This window comes from Carassius carassius, chromosome 33 (genome assembly GCF_963082965.1).
Source record: "Carassius carassius chromosome 33, fCarCar2.1, whole genome shotgun sequence".
NCBI lineage: Eukaryota > Metazoa > Chordata > Actinopteri > Cypriniformes > Cyprinidae > Carassius > Carassius carassius.
The window spans coordinates 25,972,663-25,998,021 of record NC_081787.1 but is presented as its reverse complement, the minus strand read 5'-3'; the positions used below and the strand labels follow the sequence as shown (position 1 = coordinate 25,998,021).

Here is a 25,359-nt window from a genome sequence, read left to right as displayed (position 1 = left end):
TTGGATGAAATATGCTAATTTTTTGAGATAGGAATTTTGGGTTTTCATTAGCTGTATGCCAAAATCACCATTATTAAAACAATAAAAGACCTGAAATATTTCAGTTGGTGTGCAATGAACCTAAAACATATGAAAGTTTAATTTTTATCATTACATTATGGAAAATAATGAACTTTATCACAATATGCTAATTTTTTGAGAAGGACCTGTATATGGCCAAATAGGCCAGTTTGGAAATTAGAATACCAAGGGTAGACAAAGAATTACTGAATATTAGACAGAGTGGTAAGTCATCTGACACAGTAGCAGAGTATTATAAAAGAAGGGAGTGCATATATAAGGAGTATATTCAGATTTTTACAGATGGATCAAAAGATGGAAATGCAAGGGGCCTAGGAATGACTGTGCATGCGCAAAGAATATAAATAAGTAAAAGAACATCTGACTATTTAAGTATATATGCAGTAGAAATGTGTGCCATCATGATAGCAGTACAGTGGACTGTAGAAAAGAGTAACCAAGATTTTATTGTACGTAGTGATTCTGTATCAGCACTTTTGAGCATTGAAGCAGGCACAGCTAAAAATCATCAGGGCCATACTTTAGGAAATTTTATGTAATTACACAGCAGTTGGGCAGGGGAAAAATGTTACATTCATGTGGGTTCTGGCACATTCAGGTATTCAAGGAAACGAGGAAGCAGACAAACTAGCAAAACAGGGAGTAAAAAAGAGAAAATGTTGAAATACATATCACATTAGCCAAGTCAGAAGGAAAGAGCATAGTTTGGATTGAAATAATGGAGAAATGGCAACATCAGTGGAGAAATGAAACAAAAGGAAGACACTGTTACTCAGTACAAAACAGAGTGGGTGGTATTAAAGGTAAGGGAAGAAACAGAAAAGAGAAAGTCATTTTAAGTAGGTTAAGAATGGGACACAGTAACTTAAATAGCACCCTTCATATTATGGGAACGCATCCAACAGGTTTGTGCAACTATTGTCAATAAAAGGAGCGGTGCATATCCTCATATCCTGTGGAAAGTATAACCTAGAAAGGCTATAAATGATGGCTCAACGACAGAGTATAGAACAAATAGAAAGAAATATTAAAAATATTTTAGATTGTGCGTAGAAGGGACAAGGTACAACAATTTTTTTTTTTTGTCTAAAAGAAACTGGACTAGATAAGGGAATATAGCATGAGATAAATATGAACAGAAGATGGCAGTAATGCAACAAACTGGATGCCAGCTGTCGCAAAGCAAACACCAAAGAAGAACAAGAAGACGACATTTGCGCGGTTTAATCTAAACCCGGCAGCAGTTCGTGTGTGAGCTTTCTGATTTTTATTCGAAACAATGTCTACGGATCAAAAATACAGATACGAAAACGATTGCAATTCTGATGAAAACAGGTATGAATTCGAAATATGTTTAATGCTTCGTGTAGTTATTTTGTATGTGTGTGGACTTTTTGTCTCAGCGATTGCTAGCAAAGCAAGACTGGGTTTTGTAGTTAACTATTAAGTCTGTTTTGGGCATCAAAACATGTTTTTTGCAGTTCTTTCAGCTTCACATTTTATATATAATATAATATATATATATATAATATATATATATTAAAATAAAATATATATATATATATATATATATATATTTATATATATATATATATTTTAAAGCGTCGACACGAATGGGGCGTGAAGTCTCCTGCCAGTTCTCTGTGTTGTGTTTGTAAATGAGCATGTTGGCGCCATGATAACATCAAGATTGTAACATATTATTTCTAAAAGTACATTATCTCTCAACCTGTCATTTTATTTAGTCGTTATTTTTATGTTGTAGTGAGCAGCGCGATCTCTTGTGTGTTGATAACGGAATATATTGTGACGCCTTGAAAACAGTCTAACGGTTACTTTATACAATTATTTTCTCGATTTATTTTAATAAGTTGCTATTTGGTGTAGACATTTGTAAAAATGTTTATAAAACGGTAGATTCGTGGCCAAGTGTGTATAAAACGATTAATATGTTTTAACTTCAATTGTTTACTTTATATAAATATAATATTATTTCCAATGGCTCTGTTACGTGCTGTTGCATTATTTTTTAGATAATGTGTAAGAATGCTAAATGCTTCTTGTGTCTTTTGTCTTGAAGGAACAAAGGCTCTTCAAGATGGTCACAATGTAGGAAACGTGGTGCAGATGGTAGTCTGAGAAAATCTCACGCGGTTGAAGAGCTTGGCAAATGTTCACAGAGCACACACAGGCCAGAAAGGTAACTATGATCAATGTTCCTTATCTAATTCAAATAGTGTGCATAAGTCATTTCTTTTCTCAAGACTCAATGTTATTTTTTGAATGTATTTTTTTATGTTGCATAAATTGAAAAAAAAAAATTATAATTTATAACGTGCATAAATTGTAACCTCTTTGTTAATAGAATTAATGTGAATTTTATGTTAGGATGAGAGAATCTCCTCCTCGCATGCAAACAATGTTTAGTGATGACATTGACTGACCAAGTTTCGATTTGTTTTTATTATTGTTATTATATTTATATATTCTTTTTTTTGTAGTTTCACAACCCCAGAGAGTGAGGGACCTGTGTCCAGAGTAAAAAACTGGGGAGATGAGGTAGAGGCAGAGGAAATGCGTTCAAATGTACGACGTGATACGCATCGGTCAGTTGCCTCTCTTAATTTCTTACCAAAGTAAATGTACCTTATGTACAGTCATGGCCAAAAGTTTTGAGAATTACATAAATATTGGAAATTGGAAAAGTTGCTGCTTAAGTTTTTATAATAGCAATTTGCATATACTCCAGAATGTTATGAAGAGTGATCAGATGAATTGCATAGTCCTTCTTTGCCATGAAAATTAACTTAATCCAAAAAAAAACCTTTCCACTGCATTTTATTGCTGTCATTAAAGGACCTGCTGAGATCATTTCAGTAATCGTCTTGTTAACTCAGGTGAGAATGGTAACGAGCACAAGGCTGGAAATCATTATGTCAGGCTGATTGGGTTAGAATGGCAGACTTGACATGTTAAAAGGAGGGTGATGCTTGAAATCATTGTTCTTCCATTGTTAACCATGGTGACCTGCAAAGAAATGCGTGCAGCCATCATTGCGTTGCATAAAAATGGCTTCACAGGCAAGGATATTGTGGCTACTAAGATGGCACCTAAATCAACAATTTATAGGATCATCAAGAACTTAGAGGAAAGTGGTTCAATTCTTGTAAAGAAGGCTTCAGGGCGTCCAAGAAAGTCCAGCAAGAGCCAGGATCGTCTCCTAAAGACGATTCAGCTGCGGGATCGGAGTGCCACCAGTGCAGAGCTTGCTCAGGAATGGCAGCAGGCAGGTGTGAGCGCATCTGCACTCACAGTGAGGCGAAGACTTTTGGAAGATGGCCTGGTGTCAAGAAGGGCAGCAAAGAAGCCACTTCTCTCCAAAAAAAACATCAGGGACAGATTGATCTTCTGCAGAAAGTATAGTGAATGGACTGCTGAGGACTGGGGCAAAGTCATATTGTCCGATGAAGCCCCTTTCCGATTGTTTGGGGCATCTGGAAAAAGGCTTGTCCAGAGAAGAAAAGGTGAGCGCTACCATCAGTCCTGTGTCATGCCAACAGTAAAGCATCATTCATGTGTGGGGTTGCTTCTCATCCAAGGGAGTAGGCTCACTCACAATTTGGTGAAGAACAATGCATTTTCCAGCACGATGGAGCACCGTGCCATAAGGCAAAAGTGATAACTAAGTGGCTCGGGGACCAGAATGTTGAAATTCTGGGTCCATGGCCTGGAAACTCCCCAGATCTTAATCCCATTGAGAACTTGTGGTCAATCCTCAAGAGGCAGGTGGACAAAAAAAACCCCCACTAATTCTGACAAACTCCAAGAAGTGATTATGAAAGAATGGGTTGCTATCAGTCAGGATTTGGCCCAGAAGTTGATTGAGAGCATGCCCAGTCGAATTGCAGAGGTCCTGAAAAAGAAGGGCCAACACTGCAAATACTGACTCTTTGCATAAATGTCATTGTAATGAATTAAAACTTCCTAATCATCGGGAAAAAGGAGACGGGAACCGGTGGACAATCAAAATGACATTTTAATAATTACAAAATAAACACAAAACAGCGCACCAGCCCCTCACGGACGACTGATGCGCACAACATAAAACCAAAACCTAAAATAAAGCCCAGGCCTGGTCCTCTCTCGTCCTTCACTGTCGTCGCTCCAGTTTTATATCCTTCCATCTCCTCCGTGGGCCTCGAGACCGGCGGGTCGAACAGGTGTAGCTCATCTCCAATCACTCCACCGGCCTCGCTCCCACGTCCCTCGGCCCCGCCCCACTCGTCACAGTCATGTAATTGTCAATAAAAGCCTTTGAAACGTATGAAGTGCTTGTAATTATATTTCAGTACATCACAGAAACAACTGAAACAAAGATCTAAAAGCAGTTTAGCAGCAAACTTTTTGAAAACTAATATTTATGTAATTCTCAAAACTTTTGGCCATGACTGTACTGTGCCAATTGCTCTGTAAATTTGAATGTTATTTATTTTAAGATATTTTAAAGCTGCAAGTCTCTTTTTTTTGGTTAAAATTAGCACTGCCAAACCATTAGTGCGGTATAATGGCATCTAAAATAATGTGTGTATATATTTGTGTGTATTCGTATTCAATTTTTTTTCTTAAATGTCATGCGTGTATTTATATATACATAATACATATACACAGTACACACACACACATTATGGAAACAAATACTTTTATTTTGGATGCAATTAATTGTTTGATAGCACTAGTTAAAACTATCCAAAATCAATTTGAGCAAGTACATAACCAGCCAGTATTTTATATTAAAATCTCTTTGCCTTAGCCCGATTCACAACGGTAAGCTTGTAATTATGTGTTCTAATTTAAGTTGGTACTGGTAGGTTTTTGAGGGAAATACAAGCTCGACGCCGTTCGTCTTTGTGTAACTACATGACGCTTGTATACATAAAGAAATAGTACGAGCTATGCTATATTACTTATGAGGATGCTGCAGGTGGTGGATCATTTATAGCCTTTTCTCACATCAGCTGGAATAATTAAATGTAACACAGTTCATAGTTCGGGAAGGAGGCGGCGGGAACTAGCGAACATTAAAATAAAACTTTAATAATAAAATAAACACAAAATAGCTATTCCGAAACTTTCTTTAGTAATAATATTCGAAGCTTCAGAGGGAGGGGGCTGAACATATTATTCTAACACGTGTCTACATTGGACTTGATCAGCGCGGTGCAACAAAATACAATAGAACCTATTATGCTGTCTACACTGGAATACTTTTAATATAGACAAATTATTATTAGGCTGGGCTACTGTACACCTTTGTTATGACAGCTGTATTTGCAAGTATTTTCCAAGCAAATTAAGTACACATTTTACCATGGTAAAATTACAGGTTTTTTTTTATTGTTTGTTTTTTTTATTTTTTATAACACTAACAATATACTCTAGGTGTACTATTTGCAGAACTTGCAGAAGATTTTTCAAACTTGATGTGCTGTTGTGGTAGGCCAGTTTCAAGTCTATGACAGGCCATTCAAGACATTATTCAAAATTTACTTGCATGCACACTATCAAACTCTCTCTTATACACTACTTTGAGTTCTTTGACACCCCATCAAAGCTTTCACACGCACTAATAGGGATGTGCATTTCAAGCAAAAGTATTAATCGATAATCGCTGGGTATTATTCGATTAGTAGTTGATAATCGCCCTCCCACCCACGCATGCACTCACGCACGCATAAAGACACACCCATAAAAAGAGAGAGAGTGAGAGCGACTATTCAGGCTTTCAATCTTTGATAACGAACTGTTTAATATATTAGAGAAAGGTCTATCCTAACCCAAGCCAACTGATGGTTGTATGATTGCTGAAACGCATTAATATAACATAACCAAATGATGGCACTTATTAACATAACAGTCCATCGATTATCAACTGCTCACAAGGCTGTAGGAGCCTATGACATTTCTATTTTTAAAATGAGCATGAACATTTATAGCATTTTTTTTTAAAAGTTTACAGATTAAGATTAGAACAGATAAATTCATACTAGTGCTGTCAATCGATTAAAAACTTTATCTAGATTAATCACACATTTTTTCTGTGATTAATCGCAATAAAAAAAGAAATGTTTTTGTACGTTTTTAATAATTTTTTAATGTAATAATTTCACAGTTAATCAAATTAATGTAGAAACAACATAAAGACAGTATATTTTAAATACTTGTTTAAATTGCATCTTTTTATGAATGAAGGCCAGTATTACTGTAATACAGCTACTGATTTTTTTTTATTTTTTTACATTTATTATTAGGCTTCAAAAATATAACAGTTTTTAATTTAAGTAAACTTAAAGGAGCATTTCACCCGTGGGAACATTGATCTTTATTGAAAGTGGGTCATATATGTAGTCGAAATCTATTAAAACTTTCGAATGTGGTGCCTTTTTGACCGAGTTATTACAGAAAGTAACTTTAGGGCTCATTTGTATGGAAAACCACAACTCCCACAATGCAACACATTTGCACAGCTCCACAAGCCACTCCCACTAATCCAGAACACTGCTGTTAGGCAATATTGTCTACAACAGTGATTCTCAACCGGTGGGCCGCGGCCCACTAGTGGGCCTCGGAGCGACATCTGGTGGGCCGTATAGGCAGTGGTAGACTACCCACAAATACATTTTTATTTATTTTTTAATTGACAAATCTTATTTTCTAATTATCTAATTGTTCTTATGTATTTATTTGAACAAAAACACTCAAGTCAAGTCAAGATGCATTATCTAAAAGCTAATTTATGTTTAAATGTCGCATCACCAAACACGTCACAACGTCTGATTGAACGTTCGTTCAATCAGATGCAGTAATATTACGTTACTGTAATATGGATCGTTTTCTGAAAAGAAAAGCTGATGTGGGAGAAAGACCTGTGCAAGCAAAGGCTTTGAAGTGTGTGGTGAGAAAGTACGACGCTGAATACATTAAATTTGGTTTTATAAGGGCAGGTACTGAGACTAATCCGAAGGCGCAGTGTGTTGAATGTGGAGAAATTTTGTCAAATGAGGTGCTAAAACCATCAAAGCTGCAGAGACATTTGAACTCAAAACACCCGGGCTGTGTTGAAAAGCCAAAAGAATATTTTTTAAGGAAAAAAGATGGGCTTCAGGCTCAACAAAAAGTCATAACATCGTTATCAACTCAATCAAAAGTCACATTGAAAGCTAGCTATATGGTTGCCGCTCGTGTTGCTCGTAGTAAGAAAGCCTTTACTATCGCTGAGGAACTTATTTTGCCAAGTGCTGTGGATATGTGTCGAGAGTTACTGGGTGATGCAGCTGCAACCAAAATTCAGTCAATACCACTTTCCGATGACACCGTGGCTAGACGAATTGTTGATATGAGCGATGACATTGAGTGCCAACTCGTGGAACGAATAAAGGCAAGCCCTTATTTTGCCATACAGCTGGACGAGTCAACGGACATAAGCAACTCCGCGTTACTGTTAGTTTTTGTCCGATACTGCATGGACAGTAATCTTTGTGAAGATCTGCTATTTTGCAAAGAACTTCCAACGAGAACAGCGGCAGATAATGTTATGCACTGTCTTAATGAGTACTTCACTGAAAAAGGTCTTGATTGGAAATACTGCTCAGGTATTTGCACAGACGGCGCGGCGGCTATGACCGGAAAACATTGCGGTGTTGTTAAACAAATCCAAGAGCGAGCGCCAGAAGCAAAGTGGACGCACTGTTTCTTGCACCGGGAAAGTCTTGCAACAAAGCACATGTCACCAGAACTGCATGAGGTCATGAACATTGCTGTGAAAACTGTAAACTATATTAAGAAAAATGCACTCAACTCAAGCTGTTTTGCAGCTCTGTGTGAACGACTTGATGCTGATCATTTGCAGCTCTTGTACCACAGTGAAATAAGGTGGCTTTCAAGAGGGTGTGTGTTTAATCGTCTTTTTGAACTGAGAAAAGAAGTGCACACATTTCTGGAAGAGCAACGCTCCCCTCTTGCTGAGCATTTCAAGAAAAAACTCATTCTTTGGAATAGAAGAGTCAAGGAGGGACGATTTGACATGTTTCCACATCTGAGTGAAACTTTGGAAGCCTCTTCTCATGTGCACATTTCAAGTGTTATAACCCAGCACTTGTCTCAATTGTCTCAAAAGTTTGCTGACTACTTCCCAGAGGACCCTCGACATGGAAACCTTTGGATTTTGGACCCATTCTCTGTGAATCCTGCTTCAGAAGACATGGCTCTCTCCACTGTGTTGGAAAACGAACTAATGGAACTATCAGCTGACAGTAGCCTAAAACTCAAACTCACTCAGGTTGACCTTGCTTCATTTTGGTTACTGGCTGCAAGTGAATATCCTTCTCTGTCAAAGCGGGCAATCAAATTTCTATTGCCTTTCACCACCACATACTTATGTGAGTCAGGGTTCTCAACTGTGACTATCACAAAATCAAAAACATGGAGCAAACTGAAAGCTACTTTGAATGCTACTCTCCGTGTCAGTCTCTCACCCATTTCACCAAGACTTGATCTTATTATCTCCAAGAAGCAAGCCCAAGTGTCTCACTGAGGGTATGCAGAATATGCATTTTGTAGCAAGGTGTCTAAGTATATATAGTTGTTCTCATGTGAACTACTCCAAAAACCCACTCATGTAAATACTGTATGTTAATGTGTTGTGATTTATTAATGGACCTAGAGTGATTTGTTGTTATTGACATGTGACACACCTGTTAGACTTCCTCATTTTTGGGTGGGAAGGATTATAAGTAACTTGTCCAGTTTTTCTCCAGATGAATTGTAAAAAAATAAATAAATAAATAAATAAAATTATATATACACACACACAGACACACACACACACACACACATATATAATACATGTAACATGTACGTAATGCTTCAAGTTTGTTTAGCATGCAAGAGTGTTTTAAACACATTCATATTGCCAATTGTATTTGATAAATTACACTTACAGTATTTAAATTGCAGTGAATGAACTTTGTTGAACATTTCTGCTAATGATTTGAGAGAATGTTCCCCTCTTGTGTGTATGACCTGATGTTACAGGCATGTTAGCCTGGATGTGGGGAAATATTGTTAATTAATTTGTTAAAAGAGTGTTCCCCTTGTGTGTCTGACCCAGTCATTGGTCTGACTTGCCCTGTCATTGTTACAGGAATAAATGATTACTGAGTAAACCTGTCAAGTCTTTTTTATACAAGGACAGTTTTCATAGTCTATATCGTTGACTTGACCTAGGATGCTACAGTGGCATAAATAACAGCAGAGTACATCATTGTACTTTTTGAAATTTCTGTTATTCTGTGTTCATCATATTTGCAAAGGTGGTCCTCGGCATGTTTTTAAACAGTCATTGGTGGGCCATGAGTTGCAAAAGGTTGAGAACCCCTGGTCTACAAGACATTGAGGACACAGTTAGCGATGTATGGTATTTACGTGCCACAGTAAGCTTTTTGTGCATTAAAAAATGTACTGCACAAACAGTTTACAGTTGACGTTACGTAACTTATTAACCGGGAATCATTTCGTGATAATAATGCTTGAAGAAATTGTGTACATTTCACGAAATGAATAATAAATAAAATTGAAACACTTATTTTACAGTTAGACGTCCATTTGTCCCTGCAGGCTTCGGCTGGCGTTTCCAGTTTACCTTCGGAATTCTGAAATATGTCTCCAGGACGCCTCTGTCCATATGCGGGGCGAAACTAGGATGGTTCACAACGCAAACATCCGTGTCCTTGTCTGCCTCAGACATTTCTTCGAGGAGAAATTGCCATCTTTCAAATTCTTGCAGCAGACGGACTCGAGCTCTGGGTTTCTAACAATACAAAGCTAAATGCAAATGGGTTGAAGTGATCCTTTAAAACAATGCTAACATAAACCCATAATAAATGTCATGTTTACTCCTGCCCTTCCTGTCTTAACAATTAGGAAATATACAGAAATTTAATAAAGTTATCAAAGTTATATGCAGTCTGCACTGCATAAACTATAAATTAAATAGTTAATCCTTATTAAAGCTACAAAAGTTATTTAGTCAAGAGCAGCGAGTCATTTTCTCTGTTCCCTTTGTTCTTTAACTTTACTGACAGGAAGCTTTATTGGCTGCTGTCCCTTTAAGAGCAGACAGACACGCGGATCTCACCGTTTATATACTGTCTATGGATCTCGCCTCATTCTCTCACAACTCTTTTTGTTCATTTTAGACTTTATATAAATCATTTAAGATTGCTCTTATGAGGATAATCGACAAAACTGGCACTTTGGGATGTTTATTGTTAGTTCAAACGCTTAAAGGCCATGTTGCAGGTTAACCACCACTTTCGATTAATGGGTACATAAATCACTCATGATATGTATATCATTTTTAAAATGTCTCAAAAATGGTCTTAAAGACCTATTTTTTAAGTTTTTGGTATTAACGTTTTTTTTTACGCAACTCTGTGATGACGTCACGTTGGGGAGAAGTCGAGGAAAGGTAGCCTCAGTCTAGTATGATGCCGCGTTCCAGGCAACCCGTAACCCATGTTTTTCCAACCTTAAACCCGTGAAAGTGCACTGGAACGGCAGTCAAACCCGTGACTTTCCACCCGTGAACTCGTACTAGATCGATGTACTCCGAGTTCCGAGGTCACACAGCATGCGAAACAACGATGGCAGCCCCTACGAATAATACTGCCTACGGATGCAGTGTTTATGCAAGTGGTACACGTTGAAAAAACGATTTTAGGTCAATGTAACGTTGCAATAAAATAAATAATCTAGTTACAATTCCTTGCGCTCAGAAAGTTTGGCGTAACTTGGAACGGTACAAAGTCGTTAGTTGTGGAATGAAATAGTGATTACGAGCTCAAAAATCTGCCTGGAACGCAGCATCAGAACTATAGCAACTGACTGGGATGAGGAAGAGGTGGCAAGAACCAACATGTATGATGACCCGCAGCTGTGTAATTTTGAACCTGCCAGACGTGAGAGGGCAAATGAGGAATTGACAAGAACTGATGTCCGTCAAAGCCTATGCATGGTCCGAGGAGAATGAGTGGAGAGTTGGTGAAGTGTCCTGGTGAGTTGCTATCATTTTGATATAACGAAAACTTTGATTTTTCTATCTAGTGGCAGTGATCATGACGTTAGTTCAGATAAGTACCGGTAACCTTTGTCATAGTATCTTAGTACTGGTAAACTTTGTCTTTGTCATCTAGAAATAGAAGGCATCATGCTAGCTATATGGACGTTTTTAAGCGTTTATCTCTTCCTCCGGTGAAAATGTTGTTGCCAACGTAGCCGTGTGTGTATCGCTGTGTTTGGCAGGTGCTTGTGTGGGTGTCATCCCATGGAAACTGCGCTGAAAAGCTTGTGCTGTAGGGAAGTGAGTGCGTTTTGGTCGCTTTTGGTCGATATCTATCTATCTATCTATCTGTCTGTCTGTCTGTCTATCTATCTATATATCTAGTCTATCTATCTATATATATCTATGTATTTATCTATTTATCTATAATCTGCGCTATCTGAATACTCTCGTCTACTACTCGTCTCTCTCTAGTCACTCTCAATACTCTCAAGGCGGGCTTTGGTAAATTCTCTACCCAACGTGACGTGATGCAATGCATTGTGGGGGAAAGGAGACCGCTGTAAGATAGTACCTACTTTTTCGTATTATATTCCGTTTTGTGATACCCAACAACATAAAATACAATGGATAACAGTTTAAATGTTTATTACCAACAAGCAAATTGCACAAATTCGTTAAAAAATTAACCTTGCAACACGGCCTTTAAGAGAACTGGATTCTGGCGCCCTGTCTATGCATTGTGTGTGTGTGTGTGTGTGTATGTGTCACATAAGGGCATTCACAGACAGCGCATTCTCTTTTGTCTTGCGGCGCATGAAATGTTTAAAAGCATTTAAATGAATAAGAGCGTGATCATATAATGTAAAGCTAGCCAACGGATGGCAGAAAATACGGATGCTGCGTTAATTGCGTTAAATATTTTGACACGTTAAACCAGACAAAAATTAATCGCATGCGTTAACGTTGACAGCACTAATTCATACATAAATATTAGGCTTAAAACACATTACGTGCTAAAACAGAATATCATAAAACACTGTAGGCGCTAATTGTGACATATTGTGAACAGCCTTAATGACTAATTTGAACATTAATTTTAATGTCTGTATTTATAACAACCTATTTCATATTTTTATTTAAAAATAAAATGAGCATGTCCATAGTTCTAGTTATTGGCTGTACCCTCTGGCACTGTCTCCCTTCCCCAGCTAGCCTGTGCTCAGATTTTGCTACCTCCCATGAAAAAAGTAGGTAGTACTTATAAGGACCCGCCAAACCGAGGGGGAGCTTTTAATTGAAACGAGGGAACTACTATAGAGCCTTACACGGCTCGGCCAGGGCTAATAAAAATTCCCTGCCCGTGTCGCTGTCGTCATTACAAAACTGCAGTTGCATCATTAATAACACAATAACGTGACAACTTAAACAGCAGCAGGAGTAAGGCATATAGCCTAGCCTAATTAATTTCTTAGACTGGTGTTTCTTGCAAACAATATTATCAACTTGATTATCTATCAACTCTTTTTATTTACGATGTGCCCCGCGGTGGAGAACAGAACACACGTTCGGAGCGCACAGACGTGCTTGACTACTAGCTCTTATTCGCTTGATGTGGTCATGGGCCTATGCTACAATACGTCTAGAGTGTCCTCTACTGGATAAGATGGCAAAGAATAAAAAAAAAAAAACGGTCTAATCATAGACTGTAATAAATGCGCTACACATGGCATTTTAAAAATCGGATATTTTATTTATAGTTCAATTACGGATATTTCGCGTCATGTTCGAATGCATATTCGAATATCGAATAAAAAGTGACAGCCCTAAGCATCATAATATTTTAGGAATTAAGTCACAATTACGACAATGAAATAATGTTACATTGCTTGAAGTAAAATTGAATATTTTACACATGTATACTAAAAATCTATAAAAAGTATGTGGCACCTGTCATTCTTCACGTTTAAAACTAAAAACAGCAATAGGCTTGTAACTGACGATTTTTTTAAACACGAATTGATCTATTTCACAAGACACTCATTTGAATTAAATTCTGTTTTTTTTTTTCAACATGCACTTAAATATTTATTCGTTATTTTCATACTGCAAATATTAAACAGGAAAATACAATTCACGTATGAAAGGAGGCTAATATCTCACTACAGATTAAAGAGCGTAAAAAACATTTATTGTTTGTATTTTATCTTAAAATTGACAGAAGCCTGACATTTTAATCCTTCAACAAATAAATAATTTTAATGCAGCTAGCTCGTAATCATGACTTACGTGGGAAACAGGAATTTTCTCACTCAGCACAGTGGAGTGCATCTTTCTGTTAACTTTGTGGTTCATTATTTCGAGTATTTTGGGACGCGGTGACACAGAAGACCCTCTCACAACATATTGCTTTATAAATCTATTGTGTTTGCCGCTCAGAAACGTTCACGTAATCATGCTGCACGTATCAGAAGTTCTCTGCTCCGGTGTTAGTGCTCACACTTGTATGCGTACCGCAGGCTTCCAACCAACCGCGTCCGAGCGTGGCACAGAGCAATCACAGGCAACTGAACCGGTCTTTGGGGGTAAGACGCGCTCGTTCACGGTTCACATCCTTAAATCACATCCAAAAAATAATCGCACAGCCTTATCGATAATCGGTCATTAAATCGACTAATCGAATATTCAAAAATTGTGACCTATCCCTACTATCAAACTCTCTATCATTCAGTACTAGACCGCCTCTCACACACCATCAAACTCTCGCGCACACTACCAAACTCATTCACAAACACTATCAAACTCGCTCATGCACACACTATTAAACTCGTGCGCTCACACTACTTGATGTGCTGTTGTGGTAGGCCAGTTTCAAATCGCATATTTGGCACACTGCCTTTGTCTTGTCCTCACTCAATTTAAAGTGCTCCCACACAGTTGAGGTCTTTGCATTTTTTTGTCTTCTCTTCCAGATGAACTGAATCATGATGTTCACTCATAAGTGATTCATATTCAAAGGTGAATGAGAACGGTTTCATGGGGGATGCCAGGTATTGAAAAAAATAAAATAAAATTGAAAATCGAATGCCAACCCACTGAATGGATATTCAAATAATTGAATATTCTTGTCCAGCCCTATGACTGTCACACACAAACAGAACCAAAACACAAAATAAAATCCAGACCTGGTCATCTCTTCCAGTGTTCATTCAACACTGTCATCACCCTTCCTTTTACTCCATTGAAAAAATAAATAAATAAATGGTTCCAGTTCCCAGACACACTGCCGCTCGTCCCTCCACCAGCTGGGTTAACTCTTCCACGATGGCTGGCGGCTGCACTGAATGGACTGCTAAGGCTCCTCCGGGCTTGGGCAGCCGGCAGGAGTCCCTCGTTCCCTGCTCCTCTCCATCATGGCAGATGGGAGAGGGCTCCGGCCTAAGGCAAACCGCGGCTGCGATGCCACTCCCTCACAGACGGCAACTGTCCCTCCACATCCCAGGTGGCCGGTAGTGAGTTAGTCCACCCCCCCGGCAACTCACTCCAGCCCACTGCCTCGAGCGTCCATGAATCTTGACCCTGCCCCTCTCATCACATTAAACGCATTATTTTAATAGCTGATTGTAATCTACAAAGGTCCAGACGACAATCAGAATTGACAACTTGAGATTCACCCATAGTCAAATGCAAAAAACTTCAGGCTGTGGAGTGGCTACAGAAAAAAAAATCAAATTTTAAATGTTCATCTGATTACAGATACGTGAGATTACACAACATTTTTATTTCGAAGACAGCCAGTTCTAAGGAACATTAATTTGCTTTTTGGGTTAAAATAACTATTTCTTAATACGAAATTTAAATGGTGTGACTATTAGAGGTTAGGCTGTACAGAAATTGAAATCTACTGGTAACACTAATACACACTAAATACACGTAGTCAGTCAATGTTGATGTTAACATTAACAATTTGAGAACAAAGAATAACAATTATAATAATTTGCACAGTTTGATGTGATGTGAGCCAAGTGATAGTTAGATTTAATCACCAATGGTAGCATGATTTAATATAAAAAAAAAATATCAGTCAAAACAAAAGTGGCAGACATGTTACTTGTTCTGACTACATTTTCCGATGAAAATTCTTATTTGGTTCGCTTCCATTCTGTAATTAAAACATGGGAAAATGCAAATTTTCGGACCAATTTTTGCAAAAGATCACATTTTCATAATTGCCACAAAATTTACACAGAATGTGGGCTTAGAAGCATCCCGTGACGTCATCGCAATGCACATTCAGTCAGAGAAAGGCCCTGTGTTCTCACCAGGACCAATTTACAAGAGCTACATTGGAAAAACAAACCAACAGCGGAACGAATCCGCGCTACTAGTTTGGGCTGCACAGACCGTTTATCTGCTCGAGCCGCAGCCGCAACACCTTTATACACAGCGCTGGGAGATACAGTGAAGAAAGCAGTCAAATTCCCCAAAGAAACAATAACATCTCTGTGAAATCTTGTGAGAAGCATTCAAATTCAGCGAAGAATTGTTAAAGCTGATATCAGAACAAATGCTACTGATGTGGAAACCAGGAAAAACATTCAGTAAACACAATCTCCACCATTGACCATGGATTTAAAAGGAAACCACAGGGACAACTTTTGGCAGAAATGGTCTGTTTTTGAGTGATTTTAAATGCTTCACACAACTTTTCCCAGCATTTCAATGCTTTTAAATATTAATTAATTTGAAAGTTATTTTTAATGTGACAATATTTGTTCATCCTTAATAGGTTTCCCCCATGTATAAAACTACAAGTTTCATAATGTAGGAAAGCAAACACTTATTTAAAAAAAAAAAGAAAAGGTAGTAGATGGCTGCAGAGAAGTACTTATAGGTCATTTCCACTCCCTAATATAGCCTATATATTTTTGTATTCATTAAATTATATTTAGACATTATGAATGACAGTAATAAGTACATTTTATCAGATGTAATATTTATTAAATTTAATTTATTAAAAGACTTCTGCCAAAGATCTGGGAATCATCTGCTGTGTACTCTGACAAACGTCTCAGAAGCAGTTTTACATGCTTTCTAATAAATGTCTATTTGACATCTGACAGGAAACACCTTAGAGACGTACTGCAGATGAACAAGCAGTCTTAAAAACATCTTGCATATGTAAATGCAGTAGGGCTGAAACGTTTCCTCGAGTAACTCGATTACAAAAAATGATCGAGGCAAATTCCTCTGCTCCGAAGCCTCTTTTAATATATTTTAAATCTCACGTCAGGTTCTTTCGCAATTATTTTTTTAATGTGACACAACGCGTTTACTGCACCCACAAAGTGGAAGGAGACACAAGGAGTCAAACATTTTTTTTAAGGTTTAATCACACAACATTTCTTCCATGTTTTCTTTTTAATAGAAAATCCCTTTTGTTTACCAAAAAGTTAAGTTTGCTTAATTTTCAATAATTAAAAGAAATTTAATTAATGTTTTATGTGTTTAATGTGCATCTCAGAAAATGCTTTTTTTTAAACCCCAATTGACTGTCACTTAAATGCACTTAAATCATCTGTCAACTTTATTGTTAGTTCACAGTACAAGTACAGACAGAGAAACAATGGGTACTAATTAAATGTTTATTTTTGATGCATGCATTGCATTCTATGCATTTAAAAAAATACAAATATTTTTTTTTCTAAAAAAAGAAACTTTGTTGTTTATTTTAAGAGACCCAGGAGTCTTATTTTCTCTTGCATAATTAATATTGCACTTTAAGCAAAAACACATTTTATCCGATTAATCGATGGAATTTTTGGTAGAATACTCGATTACTAAAATATTCGATAACTACAGCCCTAAAATCCAGACATTAGATGTCTCCAAGATGTACATGTGTGATTAGGGTGAGTGCTTTACTGTCAGGTGCTGGAGCCACCTTCTGTAAAATTCAATGACGCTGGTGTCCTCAAATGTTAGTCTGGAGCCTATACAGTGGTTCTCAAGGTCAGAAAAGTCATAACCGTGTTAGAGGAATGTTCTCTGTGGTATATTTTCACTGCAAAACAATAAGAAAGGCTGCAAATATCATCACAAATTTTGAGAAAAGCTGCAGCAAAATCAGTCATTTTGATCGCAAAAATAAAACAAATCGTGAAATCCTGGAGGGACTGTCTAATGTTTGGTAGACCTATATGCATACATAGTTGTTTGCATTCGAACATGTTCTCGCATTTTTGATCATTATTTAGCCTACTGTTGATTTTCAGTAATAGTAGTAATGGAAAATTTATATAATTAAATGGAGGTTGGAGTAGACTAACTTACCTGTTAAATATGCAAATTCAGGATTAATAGCTCCAGTCTAGGCTTCAAGTAGGCAGGCCATGGGGTCCTGCTCCACCTCTCAAATTGACACAATATGTAGGTCAGTGGTTCTTTAACTTTCCACAGAGTACCCCCTCAGAAAATATTAGCCTTTCCAAGTACCACAATTGTGTCTAGCATTGACATGCCTTGTGATGGGCATGGTGTTATAGACATACTGTAATGCTTAAGGGAAGACACTGCAGGCAAAAACATAGTTTTTTCAAGCAACTGTCAGTTTTTAGATTTTGGGCTTTTTGGCTTTTCATAAAGTGTTTTTTCAGACTAATGGAAGAAAACATCCAAAAGACACTTAGTATTTATTTTATAGCACTTTATCTATTTGTGTCAATAGATTTCAATTACAATACATATTTGTAAAAGCCATTTTCTCAAAATGAGGTTTTTCTCCAACACTGAGCCATAAATCTCCACTTCAGTAGCACGTACACACATCAAAGTTTACATATTTATTCCTGTCTATATTCAGAAAGTTTTTACAGAGGGATGTTCATAATATAATTTTTCTTGATTTAAATACAACATTTTATTCCCCCCAAATTGTGAAAATATATTGTTTTCTGGCTGTTCAAAGTATTTTCTGAATTATGGAGTGACAAAAAGAAATGCACAGAATTCTCGCTGTAAAAATATTTGACTCTAATATGTCAAAAAAAATTAAACAAGAATTTTGAAATTGACTTCATCCAGTGTTCAGATTTTTGTACTAGACATTTATGCAAATTATATTTAATATTTCAAATATATTTTACATTTGTCCAATACTATGGACAAAGGCCCATTGTGACATCTTGATTAATCCCTCTGCTTTACTTAAATGTGTCAGCTTAATTTATTTTAATAACACCTGTGCTTACTTCATGGCCACCTCTTTTTTTTAGATTGCTCACACATCAGACTTACTGACTAATGATCTATGAAGATGTCTCCTTCCTCTTCTTTCTTTATTTCTGTTCTTATCTCTGTGGGCAGTTTTTGAGTCCAGTGTTGATGTTAAGTTATAATGACCTCGTTACATTGTGATGCAATATGTTATTCCATTTGGAAAGATATTTAATTTACGCCACTACAGTTGCAGCTTGATGTTGTGCTGGTATTAATTTTTTTTTTGAAGGTATTAAAAAAGGTAGTAAAAGGTATTAAATTCAACTTAAGAAGTTCTTTATATACCCTGAATATACCCACGAAAAGATAATTCTGCAAATAACTGCAGCTGCAGATTTCAAATAGAGATGGCGACAAAGAGGCAAACCTCATGGACTTCAGCTTTTAAGACATAATTGATATCCTTTATAAACTGTTAATTGGTGATCTCTCTTTTTCAGATACAGGAGGAGGATTCTTGAAGCAGATTTTCCTCAAAGAGACAGAAAAATCTCATCTGGAAGGTTTGTGATTATTCAGTGTAACAAGTCTTCAAAAGGTGGTGTAACTCAATGTCAAAACTTTCTGCTATCCCAGCTTAATAGCATCACAGAGTCACAGAGATCATACTCTTAAGGGGATCAACATATGGCGTACTTTTAACGTGCATATTAACTAGGGCTGGACGATTATGGCCTAAAACCAAAACCTCAATTAATTGAACATTTTAATCTCGATTACGATAAAATGTAAATATGATTGACTATTAAAGGAGGGATTTTTTTTTCCTATTGAAAGAGCGATCTGACATAGCTCACTATCAGCAATTATTTTATCCATGTTCATAACATTTCTTACAGATTACTACTCAGTGTAAGAGATAAATAAGGATCAGATAAAGATAAATTAGCACAGTACCAGTACGAGTGATTGCGTGTGTGAATTAGTCATACCGTCTCTATATTATTGTGAAGCTGTTGTTTGTTATAGCCTAGTTTCTTCAAAAGTAGAAAAATATGCTATAATAAGTTTTGAGATTCTAAGCTACTTAAGTGATGAATCACAGGACAGCGCTGACAACTAGTTTTTGCGTACCTCTGTGCACACGATCTTCACAGCTACTGTTTATATGAGTGCTCGTGCCACATTGCAGCTGCGCGAACATGGTGGCTCGATATAATACACATCCGATCATCTAATCGCTTGAATGTCCAAACCATAAATCAATTACAACTGACAAAGTGTAGTGAATACGCAAGGCTCACCGCTCGCGTGCCATCACTATGTGTTGAACCGACGTTCACCTCCGGGTTTTGCTTTTATTCCACTGACTGGACGGGCTACATGTAGTCATGTGGCTACACACGCGGTAGTATGCTTTTAAGAGGGATGCTTTTAAGAGACGACCCGTTTGGACTACATCCCTCTAATTCCTGCAGTAATTACGTCACTTAAACAGTTTTTTGACTAACCTCCGCCCACAGGAATACACAAAAAAGGGACGTGGCCTTGTTGCGCTCCAATGGAGAAGAGGAAGAGCTGCATTTGTGTTTGTCGCCATGTCGTCGAAACGTTATTTTCATCTCAAGAGTCCAATCACCTTTGTTTGGGCTTCCCAGGGACGTTGTACTTGGAGATTAATGGTTACAATTTATTTTTAACTCGGTTCCCGAAAATTATAATCCACATGTAAAACTATGTGTAGCACATTTTGCTGAGGACAGTGAGCTTCCTTAATCTCAATCAGTTTAATGCCGGATTCGCACAAAGATTATTCTTGAAAGATGGAGCAGTTCCCTCTTTGTCTCTTTGTATATGGACCACAACCGGTAAGTGTTATATTGCACATTGTAAACTCAAAGCTTCAAAAAAGCAGGAAAAAGGGAACTTTAAAATACACTTTCAGTTTTGTTTGTAAAGATAAGAGCAATACGTCAATTGAATCTGTAAAGGGTCTACTTTTATTTGTATACAGACTTGACATAACATCACTTTCTGCATTTATAAAATAAAGATCACAAACAAGGTGCGCTGTCTGTAGCCTTGGTCTGCAGTGATCTTCATTTAGAAACACGTCATTAAAATGAACTGTAAGTCAGTGAATACTCAACGAAGAGACATGAGATATATCCATAGGAAGCTTGCCATGTCTACTTTTAAACTAAGCAAGTGCTACAGAAAACAAATATTTTGTGATAAAGTAATCCATATGAAAACAACGCGATGTCCGTCTTTCACATCTCCCTTCATTATATCTAATGCGACCACACGCTGAATGCGCTATTGAGATTATAATGTTTCACTTGAAGCTCGCAGCTTGTAAACCCCCATACAGAAAACAAAGCAGCGAGACTGTTCAAGGGTTTTTTTCTTTTTACTGTTTGCTTCGCGCTGAGAGGAATAAGACCTAATTCACCCCAAGAAGATGTTCTGAGGATTTCCTCAGAAAAGCAATGAAGCGCTTTATTCAGCAGGGATCATGTGTAAAAAATATAAATGTAACAGATAAATTTAAATGTAACAAACAATGCTGTTCTTTCAATGTGTGTGTGTGTGTGTGTGTGTGTGTGTGTGTATATATATATATATATATATAGAAATAAAAACCTGAAAAAAATATTCTCAGCTCTTTTCACCATTAATAATAATAATTATGATAATAACAATAATAAATCTTTATTTTTATTTATTTTTTGTAGAAACTCAGAACGTTAAAAGGATTTCTGAAGGATTGTGTGACTGTAGTGATGATAGAAAAAATTCAGCTTTGAAAGTCAGCTTTGATTGTTCCTAAATAAACTGTTTATCTGCACTCGCAAGTGAATATTAAATTATTTTGTGGGATAATTAAATATATTCTTAATAAACTACAAACATAATATATACATTTTTTTCCCTTACATTCATTCTTGTAACTCTTCCCTCTCAGTCACATACCTGACTGAAAGGCTCATTATGCGGGCCTTTGTCTTCTCGGGTGTAAATCACAACATAATGCATGATAGTTCACGCCCTCTCAAATAGACCCTTTCTACACACAAAAATGTCTTTTAAATCAAAATTTAAATCAATATATTGTTTTCTGTGAGTGAGTAAACAAGATGATGTTCACATAATTTTGAAAGAAAAGTTCTAGGCTACAAGATCCAGTTCTCAAAAGTCCCGGGAACCAATGTTCTGTATGTGTTTTATGGGCTTATTCAAGTGATTTAACATTTTTAGTTTTCACTAACCACGCATAAATAGTTTTCTCAAAAATACAATCATGTACATACATGCTGCTCATACATGCAGTGTGTGACTGAGAGGGAAGAGTTACAAGAAAAAATGTGAGGACAAAATAAATGTATATATTTTATTGATGTATTGCTCTTATCGCTACGATCAAAACTGAAAGTTTAATTGAAGTTATTTTCAGGGTTATCAGGAGAAGATGCCTCAACACGCGTATATGTGTGAATTGACTCCAGAGGGTTAAAATATTGCTGTGTTAGTTTGAACATCTTGATCAGCTAAATGCAGGAACATTAGCACAACTAATGGTGTGAGTTTAGAGTGAGACTATTTTTTGAACAATGGCAAATGAGGACATTTTTGGAAAACTGAAAAAAAGGAAGTCTTTGGAAAACAGTTACATTAGGTATCACTTTTACATGATTTGAGTTGTAACCCAAGCTTTTCATGTTCCCCCAGTTCGGACTCGAGAGACTCTAGAGATTCCAAAGAGTCTCCTGCTAAAGGTGACATTGAGTCAGATGAGGCCACACTCATAAGAAGACAAAAACAGATCAATTATGGAAAAAACACTCTTGCATATGACAGATACATTAAAGAAGTTCCCAAGTGAGTGAGATTATAATTATTGTTTTAAACTAAATGTATTATACTGTTATGACCTCTTGTCTTCGATTTACAGGCTTATATAATCTAACTGTTAAAGTGTTGAACATTATTTGTAACCATTATTTTAGGCATATGAGACAGCCCGGTGTTCATCCAAAGACTCCAAACAAATTCAAGAAATACAGCCGACGGTCCTGGGACCAGCAGATTAAACTGTGGCGGGTCAGACTTCACACATGGGATCCTCCTGCAGAAGAGGGAAGCGATGTGCAGCAGATGTAAGCTTTTTGATTTCCAAATAAACTTAACCGCTGTCATTTTCTAAAGAAATTTTTTTTGTTTATGTATAGTTCAGCATAGTGACAACACAATGATTAATTGTTGTTTTAGTTTTATATATATATATATATATATATATATATATATATATATATATATATATATATATATATATATATATATATATTAGTTCATTTTAAATTATGTATTTCAATGTTCATTTAACTCCTGCTGTGATTGTAACAGAGAAGAGATTGACCTTGGTGAAATAATGGACTTCGAGTTCGATGTGGAGTATTCAGGGGATACGGAATACTCGTGTCCAACATCAAGTGGAGCATCACTGGCTTTGGCAGAGGTAATCTTCACAATTTTAACCACATTCCAAGTAAAATCAGTCCCACCAGCATTTCAGAATATTTTTTTAATTAAATTTTTTTTTAGAATGACTGATTTTTGTGGTGGTAATTTCCAGAATTTGGTCAATTACATTTACCATATTGTGTGTTAGGCTACATTTATTTTGTGTACACAGCTTTTGACAACTTTTAAAAAAGATATTTGAACCTTTTTTATTTTTAAGAACTTTTTTTTGTTCATGTAAGTTTTTTTTTATGTTGAAATACTACAGAAATGTAATACAAAGAAAAATGCATTTGCACTGTATAAATTAAATATACACTGATTCATAGTAAAACTACAAATGTTATTCAATCAATAGCAAGTTCCATTGAGTATATATATATTTTTTTATTTAATTAGTTATTGACATACGGCAAGTAGGCGTGTTATGCTGCCATCCAGTTCCAATTATTGTGCTTATTTTATTTTAGCATCCATGTCCTGTGTTTTTTGTCATACATGAATGTTTCTTTATCACACTAATTTACTCAGTAACTTGAGTACTCTGCTTTTTGCCATTCATTTGGAAATATACTCATGAAAAACTGGAGGGACTAATATTTTGTTTATTTAAGAGGTTCTTGTCTGTCAACCTTGATGCTTCTGAGTCACAGTGTGCCTTTTTGCTAGAACTGCTCAAAGATCCTGTAATAAACTTTCACAATTTTAGTTTACAAAAGTTAATAAAATCTAATTGCTGGTGTTAAATATTACGGCATTGTGATTTCCAAACATTCATAGAATCTCTACACTCCCAGTTGAGAGGTGCTCTGGTGGGCTAGCGGATTAAATATATGCAATCAGACCATTTGAAGTCTGGGTAAAACAGGTCTTGGAATGAAGATTTGCTTAAAAACACGATAAGGTATAAGCATCACTGGAAAAAGTAATTGTTTCTGGTGGGTGTTGTACAATTGTTTTGTACAGTACATCTACAGTGTGATAATTGACTAGGGATGGGCATTAATACTCTGAAATGACATTTAACATTTTGGAATTTTTGTCAGTTATTTATTTATATCACAACTTTGTCATCTTGTGTTGCAGGACTCATTTACAGGAACCCCTAAAAAGATAATGAAAATTGAGGATACTGAAATGTCTTGAGGAATTACACTAAGATCCAAGGCTCTATGAGAGAACTCCTGAGCAGCTGAATTGTGTTGATACACTGTTTGCTTTACTGTTTTGAGTGTTATTGTGAAATGCTTTCAACAGGCATTTTTGTAATAGCACATGTTTTGACGGCTTCTTAAAGAGAAGTTATTTTAAATGGGTTTTTTCAGTATCTCTGAATTCAACATGTTCTTTCCACTTTTCCATTTTGGGTCATTTAAAAATTACAAAATTTACATTTTCTTTTGCAATTTCCTCTTCTGGTAATCCATTTAGTACTCAGTGGACATTCTCTTGTATTAAGCAGTTTTTTGGATCTCAGAGAGGGTTCACAACAAATTTCCAATGTTTGGTTTTAAGCTTGCTTTTATTTTTTATTTTATTTTTTTTTATTTTTTTTTTTAAATAAGAATCTTTTGAATGTGTATATATATATATATATATATATATAAAAATGGAATGACCAAATAGTCTATTTGTCTATTTTGTGTATTACTGAAGATGCCAAACTTTCAAGACCTTGGAATGAAAAAAAATAATCCTCTTAAATTCCCAAAAGTCCAATACAAAAAGTTAAATACAATAAATGTTTAAAATCTAATGTACACTAGAGTTTGGAATAAGGAAATAATAAGGACTTTTACTTTTTAATGTTACATTGAAGCTCAGTTTTCTCTTCAGTGATGCAAATTACTTTCTCATTAGCCATATTTCCACTGTCGGGCCTGTGCGAGCCAGGGCTTAAAGCGGGCCGGGCGGGGCACCGAGGCCAGAATAGCGCAGGGTTTCCACCAGTGATGCGCGGGTCAATGTATTAAAAACCCGCACCCGACCGACGTTTTCAACTAACTCGGACCGCAAAAAAATAAAATATTGTACCCGACCCGCTTCCTGATCCGCATTTTTAAAAAGCAGTAAATGCTCATCGTAGCGTCATTGGGCCATAGGAGTAGACAAAACTAACTAGGCAAAAAAAAAAAAAAACTTTATATATTATAATTTTGTTAAGAATTATAAAAAATCGTCAGTAAGCTCATAATTTGTACTAAAATGGTCTAGTCTGCTTATGTTTATATATATTTATTATATATATATATATATATAGATAGATATATATATGGATATATTATATAGATATATATGGATATATTATATAGATATATATATGGATATATTATATGGATATATTATATAGATATATATATATATTATCTTAATTATTGTTAATACAATTCATGGAAAGGTTGCAAATAAATATTGCAAAA

The 25,359-nt window shown here is 36.2% G+C and overlaps 1 protein-coding gene across 2 annotated transcripts; it reads left to right on the top strand.

Annotated features, from left to right (window-relative positions):
• Positions 1–1,259: 1,259 nt before the first annotated feature.
• Positions 1,260–24,312, top strand: LOC132114341 (histone RNA hairpin-binding protein-like). Of its 2 annotated transcripts, XM_059522450.1 has the most exons (8): positions 1,260–1,416; positions 2,162–2,281; positions 2,583–2,687; positions 18,916–18,978; positions 22,148–22,297; positions 22,426–22,575; positions 22,823–22,934; positions 24,026–24,312. In XM_059522450.1, exons 1-8 carry the CDS (start codon positions 1,361–1,363, stop codon positions 24,083–24,085), a joined length of 816 nt encoding a protein of 271 aa, XP_059378433.1. In that variant the 5' UTR covers positions 1,260–1,360; the 3' UTR covers positions 24,086–24,312. The 2 variants fall into 2 exon arrangements, with proteins under 2 accessions (XP_059378433.1, XP_059378435.1); XM_059522452.1 differs by lacking the exon at positions 2,583–2,687.
• Positions 24,313–25,359: the final 1,047 nt, after the last annotated feature.